Source organism: Salvia hispanica, chromosome 6 (assembly GCF_029641045.1).
Source record: "Salvia hispanica isolate PSC_SH4W2 chromosome 6, Shi_PSC_v1, whole genome shotgun sequence".
Taxonomy (NCBI): domain Eukaryota; kingdom Viridiplantae; phylum Streptophyta; class Magnoliopsida; order Lamiales; family Lamiaceae; genus Salvia; species Salvia hispanica.
Window position 1 is genome coordinate 46979375 of NC_142697.1, and position 15558 is coordinate 46994932.

At 37.8% G+C, this 15558-nt stretch overlaps 3 protein-coding genes and 1 pseudogene across 3 annotated transcripts; 1 reads left to right on the forward strand and 3 right to left on the reverse strand.

Annotated features, from left to right (window-relative positions):
- Positions 1–422: 422 nt before the first annotated feature.
- LOC125206991 (uncharacterized) lies at positions 423–2237 on the reverse strand. The gene is made up of 7 exons (XM_089061668.1): positions 1698–2237; positions 1488–1595; positions 1301–1396; positions 1103–1216; positions 900–1013; positions 702–806; positions 423–458 (listed from the first exon to the last, which is right to left on the reverse strand). Exons 1-7 carry the CDS (start codon positions 2235–2237, stop codon positions 423–425), a joined length of 1113 nt encoding a protein of 370 aa, XP_088917794.1.
- A 1972-nt stretch (positions 2238–4209) lies between these two features.
- On the reverse strand, positions 4210–6094 carry LOC148924051 (uncharacterized). The gene is made up of 6 exons (XM_089061669.1): positions 5563–6094; positions 5206–5301; positions 4994–5101; positions 4825–4920; positions 4539–4739; positions 4210–4431 (listed from the first exon to the last, which is right to left on the reverse strand). Exons 1-6 carry the CDS (start codon positions 6085–6087, stop codon positions 4210–4212), a joined length of 1248 nt encoding a protein of 415 aa, XP_088917795.1. The 5' UTR covers positions 6088–6094.
- Positions 6095–7587: 1493 nt separating this feature from the next.
- On the reverse strand, positions 7588–9532 carry LOC125206992 (exocyst complex component EXO70A1-like). The gene has a single exon (XM_048106201.2). It carries the CDS (start codon positions 9375–9377, stop codon positions 7905–7907), a length of 1473 nt encoding a protein of 490 aa, XP_047962158.2. The 5' UTR covers positions 9378–9532; the 3' UTR covers positions 7588–7904.
- A 2557-nt stretch (positions 9533–12089) lies between these two features.
- On the forward strand, positions 12090–15079 carry LOC125206993 (late blight resistance protein R1-A-like; annotated as a pseudogene).
- Positions 15080–15558: the final 479 nt, after the last annotated feature.

The window sequence follows — 15558 nt, forward strand, 5'->3', positions numbered from 1 at the left end:
GGGTTGTTTCCATATTCTTCTTCTCCTTTGTCGATCTTTAATATTCTCTTCCTCTTCTCACCAAAACGTGTGCGAGTGGTCATGTGTAAGTGATTCATTCTCTTGAAACCCTAGAAGCTTTTTACAAGTGTTTTTTTCGTGTTGTCTGGTGGTTCGATTAAGTGGCAGATGTGTTATGGTCGTCGGTATAATCTTAGGTGGCGTTTGGTTTCCAACATACAATCTGGTATTGAGTTCTGAGATTATTTTAGTCATAGTGGTTAGCTATGATTAATTATCCCATGATTATCCATCTAGGATTGAGTTGTGAGGTTGAATTTCATGATCTAAACACACTACTAATTTAATCTCGGATACAATCTTACCAGCTGAACACCTCCTTAGAAGAATAGTAAAACAAATATTCATAAAATAAGTTAAGATTAGTAAATAGTGACCTCTTGCTTCAACCTCATCAACTATAAAAACATATTGTTATACAAATAAAAAATACACATCTATCCACGGGTCGCGGCGCAGTTGGCCGCGCGGAGCTGTGACTTTCAGCCTCCGGTTGCGCAGCCGCAACTTGACAATAGTCGTTGCTGCCCATTGTTGCCAACGAAAATCCCTAGGGGCGGATGCAGAAAAAAAGAATTACTACATAACAATTTGCATGAATTGGTAAACTCTAAAAGAAATTATTTAAAAAAAATTGGTACCTCATGTGTGTTCGGCGCATGTGTCTCATAGATGGAATTGTCGCTATACCACTCTGGTAGTGCAGGCAGACTATCGTCGTGGCCTATATTTTCCAGTAAAATTCCCTAGGGCGGACACAGGGAAAAAAAGTTGTATGCATAACAATTTGCATAAATTAGTAAACTCGAAACGAAAATAATATTAATAAAAAAAAGTACCTCATTTGTGTCGGGTGCAAGTCCCATGTAATTTGGGCCGTTGCCGTACGACTCTAGCTGCGCAGTCGGACCTTGATAACCGCCATCGTTACCTCTATTTTCCGATGGAAATCCCTAGATCGGACATAGGACAAAAAGGTTACATAACAATTTGCATAAATAATTAGTAAACTCTAAACGACAATAATTAAAAATATAATTACATCAGTTGTGTCCGGTGCAAATCTTGCAAAATTTGATCCATCGCCATACGATTCTGGTGGCGCAGCCTGGAGTTCATAATCGCCGTTGTTGGCTATATATTCCGATGAAAATCCCTAAGGTGGACGAATGAAAAAAATAGTTACATAACAATTTGCATAAATATGTAAACCCTAACATAATTTTTAAAAAATAAGCACCTCATTTGTGTCCCGCGCATATCTTTCATAATTTGAACCATCGTCGTACGATTCTAGTTGCGCATATTGGACTTGATAATCACCGTTAAAAATTCCCTAAGGAAAACGCATGAAAAAAAAAAAGTTGAGTAACAATTCGCACAAATTTGTAAACCCTAAAAGTAAAATAATTTAAAAAAATAAGTACCTCGTTTGTTTCCGGCGCGAATCTCACAAGATTGCAACTCTCGCCATTCGACGCTGGTTGCGCAGCCATAGCATCATTACGGTCACCGTAACCAATAGCCGCCGGTGACTTCACAAAAAAATTAGATTATGATACGTAAAAAGTTCCAAGAAAATTAGGTTATGATACGTGATAAGTTCCAAGAAATTACTAAAAAATAAACCTAAATACCTGATTTGTGTTGTGATCGGATTTGTCCTTCTTCTTGACAACTTTAGTGATCTTACACACGACGAGATCGGCGGCGTTTGCTCGGCCGCTCTTCTTAACCCATTCCTCACTAAGAGAATACTGATGCATTATCCAATGCCCGACCCCGACGTCCGCCTCGCCTGATTGCCCGTACATTAGCATCTTCGAATGCCCAATGATGCATCCGGTGTCGGAGTTTTTTATCATCGTGGGGCCCGTTTGGCCGTCCCACGTGCCTCTCCCGGCTCTTCGACAAAACCTCTTGGAATTTTGAGCCCTCACCAGAGAAGCGAAGGCGAAGATGGCGCCCTTTTCCTCCATCTTCGAGTGCCAACGCGACTCGATGTCGCTGAAAATCTCCCACGGGGAGGAGTCGCCGTAGATCGCCCTCTCAACGACGCCGTTCCATATCGGATTCTGTCCCGTCACCCACGGAAACAGGTAGTCACTGATCAGCTTCTCTCCGGTCGGATTTAACTCGAATCCCTGATTGATCCGGGTTTTCAAGTTATCACACATCTTCTCTCTCGATTTTTCTTTCTCTCTCGTGTTTGCTTTGCAATGGATTAGGTTTGATTGTGTTATGAATATATAAAGAGTTTGTGTGTAGGTTTTATTTAACGTAGAAATCCGATATCATGTTACATAGATCACGATTTTCCTTTTTTGTTAGATTCTAGTTAGTTTTTTTAATAAGATTCTAAATTCTGTTTAGTTAGTTAATTATCCAAATAAGAAATACTATAATCAACTAAATTTATGATCCGAAAAATCAGGGGTTACGCGCCAAATCTATAAGTTAAAACCTATACAAACGTGTTACCGATTGGAATAGAGAGAAAAGATTGAGAGGGAAAAAGCAATGGGAGAGAGAGCAAACAAGTTATTCATTATTTAATTATTCATTTAATAACCATAACAATTAAACATCATTGCTATAAATACTTTCAATTTTGGACTATTTTAAAAATTATATTATAAAATAATATAATACATCCTATAATTAACTAAACAAGGAAGATTGTTATCCAAAACATAGGGGGATTTAGGTCGAAACACATGAAAAGAACATAGATACCATAAATAGTTAAGGTAAGATGTACATAGATTCTATATTTTGAATAAACAAGGAAATACAGATAACAATTAACTGTATTCATATTAGAATCTTATCCAAATATTAGAATTCTACCTAATATCTAAATATTTATACGATATCTAGATATTTCAGTTAAAAAATTTAATTTATTTATTAATATTCTAAAAATAACTGCTATCGTTTCCTCGATTTTCCGATAAAAATCCAACGTAGGAAAAAAAAGGTTACATAACAGTTTGCATAAAACATTTGTATACTCTAGACGAAAATAATTAAAAATATAATTACCTCAGTTATGTCTGGTGCAAGTCTCACATGATTCGAACCGTCGATATACGGCTCTGGTAGCGCAGCCGGAGCATCATAACAGTCATGGCAACCGATCCTTGCGGGTGACTTCATAAAATAGCACTATTAATCTGTTCGATTGTTTGCTAGTTAGATAAATAGCACATTGCTCAGCTTGAGAAAGGTCATTAGCTAATTGCATATTTTATTATGCTATCAATCTCATTAATTAACATAAAATAAACAGAAGTGAAGCTCGGAGTAAAATATGTGCTCCCACATTCAATAATCAAACTGTATTTCATAGTAATATTTTTATGTGGAAATATAGATTTAAACTACGGCCTATCGTCGTAGCTAATACTCCTTCCGTCCGCTATTAAATATATCATTTTTTTTTCCATCCATCCATCAATAAATGTCTCATTTAATTATGGACGTCAATAAACGTCAGCCGGAAGATCTACATCTGCCGCCGTCTTTCCACTAACCTTTCCAACCCATTTTCCTTTGCATTTCTTAAAACTCACGCCAAAACCAAAGTAGACAATTATTAGGGGATGGAGGGAGTATCACTTGTAATAAGTTTAATTAATGTTATTTCATACTTGGATATAATTTCCTAAAATTTAACTGTTAGTAGTAATTGTTAGTTACAAAATGTAAAAAGATTAATAGAATTTGTTGTTTCACTTGTTTAAGCTATCCGATAGTTCTTGTTCATATTGAAAAGTAAGCTTACTTTTGATTGAAAGACAATACTGTAAATTAAATTAACTGTAAAATAATATACTTCAATGATGGGATTTGAACGGCTAATAGTAGGAGTATTTAATTGTTTTTGGTCATTAAATAAATATTCTAAATAAATCAACTGAACAAGCGCTGACTTCCTAAAGTGTGCTCGGATATGTAGATTAATTTAAATAGAATAACTAAGTTGTTAATTAATCGGTCCAAAGAAAATAAAAGAAAATAACTATCGATATTTGATTACTAACAGTTTAATTATTCTGTCCAAAACATGTACACCGCATAAAAATATACTACTACATTAATGTTATTACAAATTCAAATCAAAATGGTGAAAATTCATTGCTAAATTTAGAAGCCCAACATATCTTCTAATTGCTTCAAGTCAATAAGAAGATCTGAATCTTCTTCATTTAGAAGATCAACCTCGGCCGCCCTCTTCATCGACACGGTCTGAGAGGCCGGAACTGGAACTGGCACTGGAACTTGAGCTTCATAACCACCATAGTACGGCTCCAAAGTCGGAACAACGCCGGGGTTTGCAAATGGAGCTTCATTTCCCGGTGACAACAACTGCAGGGGCAGACGCAGAAAAAAAAATTTAGAAAGCAATTTATGTAAAATTTGGATAAAATCAAAAACTCGTAAAAGAAAATTATAAAAAATATATATAAAATTACCGTCTCTGCCTCCATTAGCTGGTGAAATTCAGAAGGGAACATATCTCCATACTCCTTCATCCAGTCAGGCCTAGCACCTGAAAATTCTCCGCCGTCGAATTTCAGTCTCTTCATATCCGAATCCTCTCCATTTCGAAGAAGATCGACCTCCGCCCCCCTCTTCATTGATACAGTCGGGGAGGCCGGAACTGGAATTGTAGGCTGAACACATTAAAAAAATTATTAGTATACTACGTAACAATTTGCATAAATTTGTAAACTCTAACATAATTATAAAAAAAAGTACCTCATTCGTGTCCGACACAAATCTTTCATAATTTAAACCATCGTCGTACGATTCTGGTTGTGCACATTGGACTTGATAATCGCCGTTAAAAATTCCCTAGGAAAACGCAGGAAAAAAAAAGTTGAGTAACAATTTGCACAAATTTGTAAACCCTACAAAAAATAAGTACCTCATTTTTTTCCGGCGCGAATCTCACAAAATTGCAACTCTCGCCATTCGACTCTGGTTGCGCAGCCATAGCATCATTAAAGTCACGGTAACCAATCGCCGCCGGTGACTTCACAAAAAAATTTAGATTATGATATGTAAAAAGTTCCAAGAAAATTAGGTTATAATACGTAAAAAGTTCCAAGAAATTACTAAAAAAATTAACCTAAGTACCTGATATGTGTCCGGTGCAAATCTTTCATAATTTGAACCATCGTCGTACGATTCTGGTTGCGCACATTGGACTTGATAGTCACCGTTAAAAATTCCCTAAGCAAAACGCAGGAAAAAAAAATTGAGTAACAATTTGCACAAATTTGTAAACCCTAAAAAAAAAATTAAAAAAATAAGTACCTCATTTGTTTCCTGCGCGAATCTCACAAAATTGCAACTCTCGCCGTTCGACTCTGGTTGCGCAGCCATAGCATCATTAAAGTCACCATAACCAATCGCCACCAGTGACTTCACAAAAAAATTAGATTATAATACGTAAAAAGTTCCAAGAAATTACTAAAAAATAAACCTAAATACCTGATTTGTGTTGCGATCGGATTTGTCCTTCTTCTTGACAACTTTAGTGATCTTACACACGACGAGATCGGCGGCGTTTGCTCGGCCGCTCTTCTTAACCGATTCCTCACTAAGAGAATACTCATGCAGTATCCAATGACCGACCCCGACGTCCGCCTTGCCTGAGTGATTGAACGTTAGCATCTTTGATTGCCCAATGATGCATCCGGTGTCGGAGTTTTGGATCTTCTTGGGGCCCGTCTGGCCGTCCCACGTGCCCTTCCCGGCCCTTCTAGAAACCCTCTTCGAATTCGAAGGCCTAATAAGCTTTGTGAAGGCGTGGATGGTGTACCTAATCGCGCCCTTCTCCTCGGTCTTCGAGTGAAAAGCCGACTCGATGTCGCTGAAGACCTTCCACGGCTCGCACGGGAAGTTCTCGCCGTACATCTGCTTCTCGACGATGCCGTTCCACCCGAGCTTCTCCCCCTTGGCCCACGGCAGCAGGTAGGCTTCGATCAGCTGCTCACCGGTCGGATTGAACTCCATTCCAATCGGAAACATGAACATGATTGCTTTTTTTTTTTTTCTCTCACAATGTTTAAAATCTTTCTTTCTTTCTCTCTCGTGTTTGCTTTGTACGTATGCTCTTGTTTGCAAGTGTTATAGTACATATATAGAAGGCTTTATGCGTAGGTTTTATTCAATGTAACATATTTAATTTATATTGTAATATTTGTTGTTTTCAGGGGTTAGAGATGTTAAGCTTCATCTTCGGAATCGGGATAATATATAGATTTAGTTACCATATATTTTTACAATTTCATGTAGATAACAATTTTCCTTTTTTGTTAGATTCTACTCCCTCCGTCAGTGAATAGGAGTCTCGTTTTTCCATTTTAGTATGTTCGCGAATAGGAATCACGGTTCACTTTTGCCATAAATAGTACTCCCTCTATCCCAAGAAAGTTGAGTCGTATTCCTTTTTAGTCCGTCCCAACAAAGTTGAGTCATTTCTTTTTTAACATAAGACAAATCATCTAATCACTCGTATTTTATTCCATCATTACTGTACTCTCTTATATTTCCTACTTTTTTCATCTCTCATATTAATTTAATATAAATTCTTAATCTTCGTGCTCAAAAGTTTTGTATCAACTTTTATGGGACAGAGGGAGTAATAGGATCTCACCTCCTACTAACTCATTCCATCCATATTTCTTTTAAAACTAATATATAAGTGGGACCCTTTTTCCACTTACTTTTCTTAACATTTCTTAAAACACGTGCCGCCAAGAAATGAAACTCCTAATGACGGACAAATGGAGTATTACTTAGTATTTTTTGGGGGGGATCGGATTCTAAATTCTGTTTTTTTTTTTCAGTTATATTAATAATTATAGTAAAATATATCCGTGTTAGAATTTGAGATAATATTATTTGTAATTTTTGAGTTGTTTCGGGCTAATCTTTTGGATAGTAAAGGCCCAATTCGTTTATAGTCTAAGGCCCAACTTTGATTGCCAGGCTATAAACCCAACCCAACTCATTCGCCTCTCAATATTCAATATTTTGATTATTTTATCTACTCATGAATTAGGGTTGTTTCCATATTCTTCTTCGCCTCGATCTTTGATATTCTCTTCCTCTTCTCACTAAAACGTGTGCGAGTGGTCATGTGTAAGTGATTCATTCTCTTGAAACCCTAGAAGCTTTTTACAAGTGTTTTTTTCGTGTTGTCTGGTGGTTCGATTAAGTGGCAGATGTGTTATGGTCGTCGGTATAATCTTAGGTGGCGTTTGGTTTCCAACATACAATCTGGTATTGAGTTCTGAGATTATTTTAGTCATAGTGGTTAGCTATGATTAATTATCCCATGATTATCCATCTAGGATTGAGTTGTGAGGTTGAATTTCATGATCTAAATACACTACTAATTTAATCTCGGATACAATCTTACAAGCTGAACACCTCCTTAGAAGAATAGTAAAACAAATATTCATAAAATAAGTTAAGATTAGTAAATAGTGACCTCTTGCTTCAACCTCATCAACTATAAAAACATATTGTTATACAAATAAAAAATACACATCTACCCACGGGTCGCGGCGCAGTTGGCCGCGCGGAGCTGTGGTGACCATGAGGTCACGGGTTCAAACCCCGCCACTCGCTGGGAGACTTTCAGCCTTAATCCGCAAGCCCGGTCGAGCAGGATTAGTTGGATTCGCAAGCCCGGTCGAGCAAAATTAGTTGGATTCCGCCAAAAGGCGGGTTCGGTATACATGTGATTAAATCAAAAAAAAAATACACATCTTTTTTTTCATCTTGCTAGTTCTATATTGCAAAATCGAACAAAAAACTTCACACTATCCTTCAAACAAACACATCACAACTTTCTCAACATCGCAAAAATTCCCAAACTGCTTCAGCCTCTCAACATTTCTCCCATGCCTATGAAGAAACGCAGTGTAAAGAGGCATGATCATCTCCAAAACCAAAATCCGAAGCTCCTTCCGAAGCTCAGCCTCGGCCAAGACCCAGCCACTCTGCGCCTCAACAACCTCCTTAAACCTGGCTTGGAAGGCCTTAAACCTCAGCCTCGAGAAAAACGAGCCACCAAACAAGCCCCCGAGCCTCTCAAAACAGCCGATTTCCAAGCAATCAAACACGCCCTTCCATAGATTCAGGTAGAAACTGGCTGAGAGATCGTACTCATCGGCTAACCTCTTCGTGAATTCCTCCCCGACCATCTCCCTCAGCTCGAACGAGCCTCTGATCCGATGAACGATGTAGTGCACGTTGTTCATCACGAAGAAATTAGACAACGCTGCGTCTTTGTAGTGCTTGGATTTGGCCTTGAGGTTGAGATACAGAGCCTCGATGATGCAGAGCAAGTGAAGCACTAATGGCGAATTCGACGATTCCGTTGAGAAGTCTAGATCGATCTGCAGAGGCTTGCGCACGATCAGCAGCGTCAGTATCTTCCTGTAATCGACGATTGAATCGATGTAGTCCATCACCGCCGTGTTCAGCGGGTGGATCGAGCCTCCGGTGATCAGAAACTTCGTCGGCTCTCCGATCACCGCCGCCTCGAACTCTAACAGAATAGATCTAGCACAATTAGCCAAGCTAAGCAACAGATCCACAGCTTTTTTACACACACAAATCCCAAATTTCCACTGGAAAACAGATTTCACATCAGGCAACAGATTCGAGATCGTTACGTACAGATCCAGAACGCTGAACAGTTTCTCCGGCGATTTCCGGCCGTTGCTAATCGCCGCGGCGAAATTGAAGAGCGAATCGGCGTGATCGGCGACGGTTTCGACGAAACAAGCATCGTCGAGATCGGAATTTCCCAAACCTCTGAAGATCTGCTCCGCCAGTCGCCGCTCCTCGGCGAAGAGGACTCGGACGCAGATCTCGGCGTTGCGGATCCAGAGGCGGATCTTCTGCTGCTGGACGCGCCACTCGAGGCGCTGGACGATCTTCGCGCTCGAGTTCTCGATTCCTAGAATTTTGAAGCTCTCGTCCAGGGCGGACTTCCGCGCGGCGGCGTAGGCGCGGACGCAGGCTCTGGAATCGCCGGCGGCGATCATGCGGCCGGCGATGCGGCGGAGATCTCGGATCGCGTCGTGGAGGAGTGGATTGAGTTCCGGTCTGTCGTGGATCACTTCGACGGAGAAGGAGCTGAAATCGGAGGTGCTGGAGTGGCCTGCGAGCGGTCCTTTTGCGTAGGCGGAGGCGAAGGAGAGGAGAGCTGATCGGAATTCGTCCTTGAGCGGCGGCGGAGTGGAATTTGGGGATTCGGTGGCGGCGTCTGATTCGCGTGAATTCATTCTGCGACGTGAATTTTGTGGCGGATTGGAGTTCCGGCGAAGGATTTTAATCACCGGAGAGGGACGGCGGTGGCTTCCGGCGGCTCAGTGAAAATGGCGCGGGATTTTATACAGAAGGATAAGAGTTTGGCGGGTTTTTTGTATTTGTGGAGAAGAGAGGCGTAGGAAATTTAGCATTTTTTTAAATTTAATTTACATATTACTCCCTCCGTCACTAATAATTCGTCACCATTTGACCCGGCACGAGTTTTAATAAATGTAATACTCTCTCCGTCTCAAAAAAATTGAGTCGTATTCCTTTTTAGTCTGCCCCAACAAAGTTGAGTCATTTCCTTTTTTTTTTTTAGCAAAACACAAAACATCTAACCACTCTTTTATTTATTCAATTATTTACTTTAATCTTTCTTATATTTCCTATTTTTTCATCTCTCCTATTTATTTAATATAAATTCTTAACCTCGGTGCCCAAAAGTTATGTCTCAACTTTTATGGGACGGAGGAGGGAGTAGAAAGTGGGTTGAAAAAGTTGGTAGCACGTGGGTCTTACTTTAATATACTAGTTTTATAATAAAATGTGAGTGTGAATGAGTTAGTGTAATGTAAGATTCACTACTAAAAATGATAAAAGTAAAAGGTGACAAATGTTTAGGTACGGATAAAAAAGAAAATAGGTGATAAATTTTGAGGGACAGGGGAGTTCTTCATGAAAATTTTGGCTAGAAATTGACACTCTAAATAGGCAAGACGGTCATTCTCCTTAATCTTCACGTTTCTATTCTGAAAATCAATAATTTTTTTATTTATAAAATTATCAAGAAAACTATAATAAATTGAATATATATGTGGACTAAGTCTGATTATTTATATTTCTAAAGATAAATACAAACCGAAAGTCTTGAACACGACAAAGACTTTGAAAATTATTGTTATGTTAGTGCCGATGACCAATAATTGGATTTCAAGGTCAACTTTAAGGCATTGACAGTATTTTTAAAATACCCACTTAATATATTTTGCTTGATTCTAATTTCTTAAAAAATAATATTTTTATGGATAATTTACAAATTAATCAAACTTCGATTTTTTATTTTATTAGTTTATTGAAAATGGACAGATCAATGTTCATGCAAATTGTAAAATTAATAATGTAATAAAAAAAATTAGGTATCAGAATAAAAATAAAACAAATAATATATCCGCTGAATAATTAGGAATAATGATTATTAATGATACTAACATAAAAAAATTATTGATAATTGAATTGGGGTGGGCCAAGCCCATTAATTTTTTATATAACTAATTGATACGGGCTGACCCAAGCCCATTTATTTTGAATAACTAACTGATATCGGGCCTCAAGTATTTAGGCAAGTTGATTTTAATATAATTGCATGTACTTAAATACAAGTACAATCACTAGTCCACTACACGTTAAAAAAGGGCCAAACATAGAGATATTGAAGTTTAAACTTGTTAAATGACTCGTCAGATACCTTTAATTATCAATAGTAATATAATTTTTTTTTGTAATTTTTTGTTGCTAACAAATTTAGTATCTAGAAAAGCCATTGCTACTGTGGTTGTCCCTCCCATTTTTCTACACGCCCTATCAACTATACCCCGGCGGGCGAGGCAACGAGCTTGGGCCCACCAGGGTCCGGGTATGTATATCATCACACATGTGAGATTATATAGGTCATTCCTATAGAAAACTCGACCTACATAATACATATACACGCGACATGTACTGATGTGTCGTAGCCATCGAAACAAAACAAAGCACATTGAACATTCTGAAGGCATTCAATGATCATCAATATATGCATATCCATGTAAACTAGTTGAGTGAGCTTAGTCTCTCTTGAACAGAGCAAAGTGTTGTTCAAGTCAAATGTTTGGGCTTTACTTTATTGGGCTTGAAGTCCTTATATGGGATACAGTATCTCGGCCCAATGAACATGGGTTTTACTAAATATCAACATAAACTTTTAAAAATAAATATAAAAAATTAAAATATTACCAAAGAATTTGATCATTGTATGGGTATGAAGTAACTATATATATATACCTAAATTAGACCTCAATTATAGCCCTTATTTATCAATTTTTTTATAACTAGACTCATCACAATTATCATTATCATTACTTAATAGAAGTTTGATCCTATTTCGTTCATAATGCAGTCGATTAAATTAATCAATTTAAAAATGTATAAATGGGTTCGTCATTCCACTTTACATATCCACAGAATTTATTAAATTTGTGTGCAAAATAATTGGATCAATACTTGGTGGTGGAGAGAAGACTATTTCTTTAAATTTAAAATTTATGTATTTAAATTTGAGGCTTCTTGATATTAATCCTATATTATTCAGTCTGTAATTTATTTTATTCATTTAGTCATTTTAGACCATTTTATAATTTTATTCTATTCTAGGTAATTATATCTCATACAGTTTATTTATTAAAACTTCAATATTAGCAGCACTTTACCCAAAGCAGCAACTGTGCCAAAGTGGTGGCCAAAGTGCATAATATTAATTTATTAATAAAAGTGTTAGAAAAAGCCATAACTTTAAAAAAGATGATGAATTATTTTAGCATGCATCTTCCAAGTTGACACCCATTTCAAGATACTTATTGCTAACTAGAATTCCACAAGACCACACATTGTTTAATAATACTTTTATATCTGCTGGCAATAATTCATCAAAGTTATGTCCTGAATCATACTTCCCATTCATTTTCACCTATTCTTCCTTCATATTCTTTCTGCATATTTTTGCATCATAAGAAAAAGATTATATCAATTGGAGATGGCCGCTTATGCAGCTCTTGTTTCTATTATGCAGATTTTCGATCAGATCGAGCATCATCCTTCCCCTCCGATTTCTATGGACAAAAAACAAGTTGAATCTCTCACTGATATTGTTATGTTCTTGCAGGAATTTCTTGAAGGTTACAAGTCTCCTTATGCTGACAGCGATGAAGCAGATCCGCTGGAGATGCGCATCGCTGATGCAGTTTATGCGGCTGAAGATGTCATTGAATCTCACATTGTCGATCAAATCATTCCTGCTAGAAAGAATCTGATTGGACTCCTCCTCAACTGCTTTCGAGGCCCAACGGAGTCCAAAAAATATGACCCACAAATCATTGGTGCAGAATTCTTTGAGAATCTGCAGAAGGTGATAGAAGAGATGGATTTGATCAAGAAACAAGTGATAGAGATCGATGCAGTCAAAGATCAGATGCAGAAACAAGACTTTGCAGTCGCTTGGAACAATTCTTCAGCACCTTCTCTCTCTATGCTGAACAGCACAACCATGACGGGCTTTGATGATGTCATGCTTCAACTCATGGATAAGCTCACTGATGGACGACTCGGACGCCATGTCATCCCAATAGTAGGAATGGGGGGAATTGGTAAGACCACTCTTGCTGTGAATGTTTATGCAAAGCCATTCATTACTCGTCATTTTGATATATGTGCTTGGATTACCATTTCTCAACAATTTCAAACAAAAGAACTTCTCTGCGAAATTCTGTCTCAAGCCACTAAACAGGGGAAGGCAGAGTTGAGTCAAATGCGAGAAGATGAAATAGGACTATCACTCCACAAATATTTATCATATAGAAGGTATCTAATTGTGTTAGATGATATGTGGAGTATTGAGGCATGGGAAAAGCTACAATGCTATTTTCCCGACAATAGTAATGGTAGTCGGATAATGGTGACAACTAGGCTATCGAAGTTGGGATCTCAACTGGATAACAGTTATGGCATTGAAATGAAATTTATGGATGAGGAAAGTAGTTGGAATATGTTATGCAAAATTGTGTTTGGAGGGGAAAGTTGTCCTTTGGAATTGCATGAAATTGGAAAGAAGATTGTGGAGGGTTGCAGAGGACTCCCATTATCAATTGTTGTGATGGGAGGTCTTTTGAGAAAAAAGAAAAGAACCAAAGAATGTTGGAAATCTATTAGCAGAAGCATAAGTTTGCTAGTGAATTCGGAGAACGATAAGCACTGTTTGAAGATACTGAAGTTGAGCTATAGCCATTTGCCTGTTTATCTTAAGCCATGCTTTCTATATCTAGGAATATTTGAGGAGGATAGGGAAATTCGTGTCTCGACAGTCATTAAGCTTTGGGTTTCTGAAGGATTTCTAAAACCAATAAGCAACAAGAGTTTGGAAACAGTTGCAAAAGAGTACTTGGATGAACTAGTTGATAGAAATCTAATTCTAGTTCATAGGTTTGGGAAAACTGGAAAAATGTGATACTTGAAAATTCATGATTTGTTGAGAGACCTTTGTTTGAGAGAAGCTCAAAAGGAGGGGTTTTATCATGTGGTAGGACAGCATAGTCCTCAAGGCAGGCGTAGCCAGTACCGTGTAGTTATTCCGGAAAGCACTTCCAAGAAAAAAGTCCTTGATGCAATAAGATCAACACCACATGCCCGTTCCTATACAAGTGATCATGAAAGAGTTCGATCGTTGCCCAATCTAAGATTGTTGAGGACATTGAGAGCACACAATGGAGATGTCTGTCCAAGAGGAAAATTGCTTAAGCTGTTTAACTTGAGGCTTCTATTTGTTTATTCCATATGTAACTCCACCAAACTTCCTTCAATCAATCTCCTATGGAGTCTACAGACATTAACTATTGGTTATGATGAAAAACCTAATGCACCTGTTGACATTTGGGACATGCCTCAACTTAGGCACGTTCATTTTTGGAGACCAATACGTCTCAGAGATCCTCCGAGTGATAGCATTATCATTATGCACAATCTACAAACCCTCAAAGGAGTTATTGATTTCAATTTTGATGAGACGATGGCTCGTAGAATTCCCAACATTAGGAAATTGGAACCAATTTATTTCAACGAGTCTCGTGATGGTGAATTTTGTGTCCACAACATCGAACATCTACAAAAGCTGGAATCTCTTAACTTGCAATGCTCCCGTGTGGCTGATTTTTCGCGAAAGGTTACCTTTCCATACTCTCTTACGAGTCTAGCTCTGAGATGCATCATAAATGGTGGAATAGGATACATGTTGGAAAAGGTAGGTACGTTACCCCTTCTTCAAAAGCTCACGTTGGATAATGTAGAATTTCCGAAGCGCAAATGGGAAACAGTTGAAGGCCAGTTCCTCAGTCTCAAATATTTGTCAATGTTTAACTGTTACAATTTGGTACTTTGGATAATAGAAAGCTCTCACTTCCCATGTCTAGAGCATCTTGATATTGGGTCTGAGAATTTGAAGGAGATCCCTGCAGAAGTTGGTGAAATTCCAACACTGAAATCTGTGGTGTTGAGTCAGTGCAGCGAATCAGCAGTGAAGAGTGCGAAGAGAATGGTAGAGGAACAAGAGGAATTACAAGGAGAAGATCAACTATCCTTTAAAGTTGAAGTTACGCTCTTGAATTATAACAAAGAGCTGCAGAGCTTGGCAAATCCCAACTTTCAAGTTACTGTATTGTTTGACCGTTGACGTTGAGTAATTTAGATGTCTTGTGTTGTTTGAGTGCAAATCCCAACTTTCAAGTTACTCTATTGTATGAAGTAGATGTCTACTCCTGATCTCTAAGGCATCCGCATCACCGTGCTTTTGGGTTGAGCTGAGCGCACGGTGGGATCCCGAATTAATCTTTATTGCATCACATACTGTTTATAAACACCAAACATGTTCGAATTCCAAATTCGTCTCGCTATAATTGAGGCATTTCTTTTAGATATAGGAGTTAAGAGAGTGGCGTTTATTAAGTAAGTAGGGAGAAAATAAATAGGTTTGTTCCTCCCATTTTCTCCACGCCCTATAAAATCCCGACCAACATATACACTCGACATTCACTCATGCATCTAACCAACGAAACAAAAAACGGAACGTCGAACACAAATCACAAGACAGCTAAAACATTATGAAGGCCGTCAGTGATCATCAATATATGCATATGTGCATAGTCCACACCATGTACAGAAATCTTAAGTTAGTGAAAAAAACAAGAGAGAGGTTTCCTACACAAATCAGCCAAATACGGAACTAAGCTTTGAAATTATAGAGAAAATAGAAAATTTAAGCCTTGGTTATGCAATTTGTACAATCAATAAACTAAAAATTTTAAAAATAAATACAAAAAAAAATATTTTATATTAAAAATATATATATAAATA

Excerpts from the sequence above, each read along its gene's own strand:
- LOC125206991 (XM_089061668.1), bottom strand. The coding sequence starts at position 2,237 with ATGTGTGATAACTTGAAAACCCGGATCAATCAGGGATTCGAGTTAAAT. Across the intron at positions 1,596-1,697 it reads CCGATCACAACACAAATCAG|TCACCGGCGGCTATTGGTTA; the intron begins GTATTTAGGTTT and ends TTTTTTGTGAAG. Across the intron at positions 1,217-1,300 it reads ATGCGCGGGACACAAATGAG|GGATTTTCATCGGAATATAT; the intron begins GTGCTTATTTTT and ends CGTCCACCTTAG.
- LOC148924051 (XM_089061669.1), bottom strand. The coding sequence starts at position 6,087 with ATGGAGTTCAATCCGACCGGTGAGCAGCTGATCGAAGCCTACCTGCTG. Across the intron at positions 4,921-4,993 it reads TCGCGCCGGAAAAAAATGAG|GGAATTTTTAACGGCGATTA; the intron begins GTACTTATTTTT and ends GCGTTTTCCTAG. Across the intron at positions 4,740-4,824 it reads TTGTGTCGGACACGAATGAG|CCTACAATTCCAGTTCCGGC; the intron begins GTACTTTTTTTT and ends TAATGTGTTCAG.
- LOC125206992 (XM_048106201.2), bottom strand. The coding sequence starts at position 9,377 with ATGAATTCACGCGAATCAGACGCCGCCACCGAATCCCCAAATTCCACT.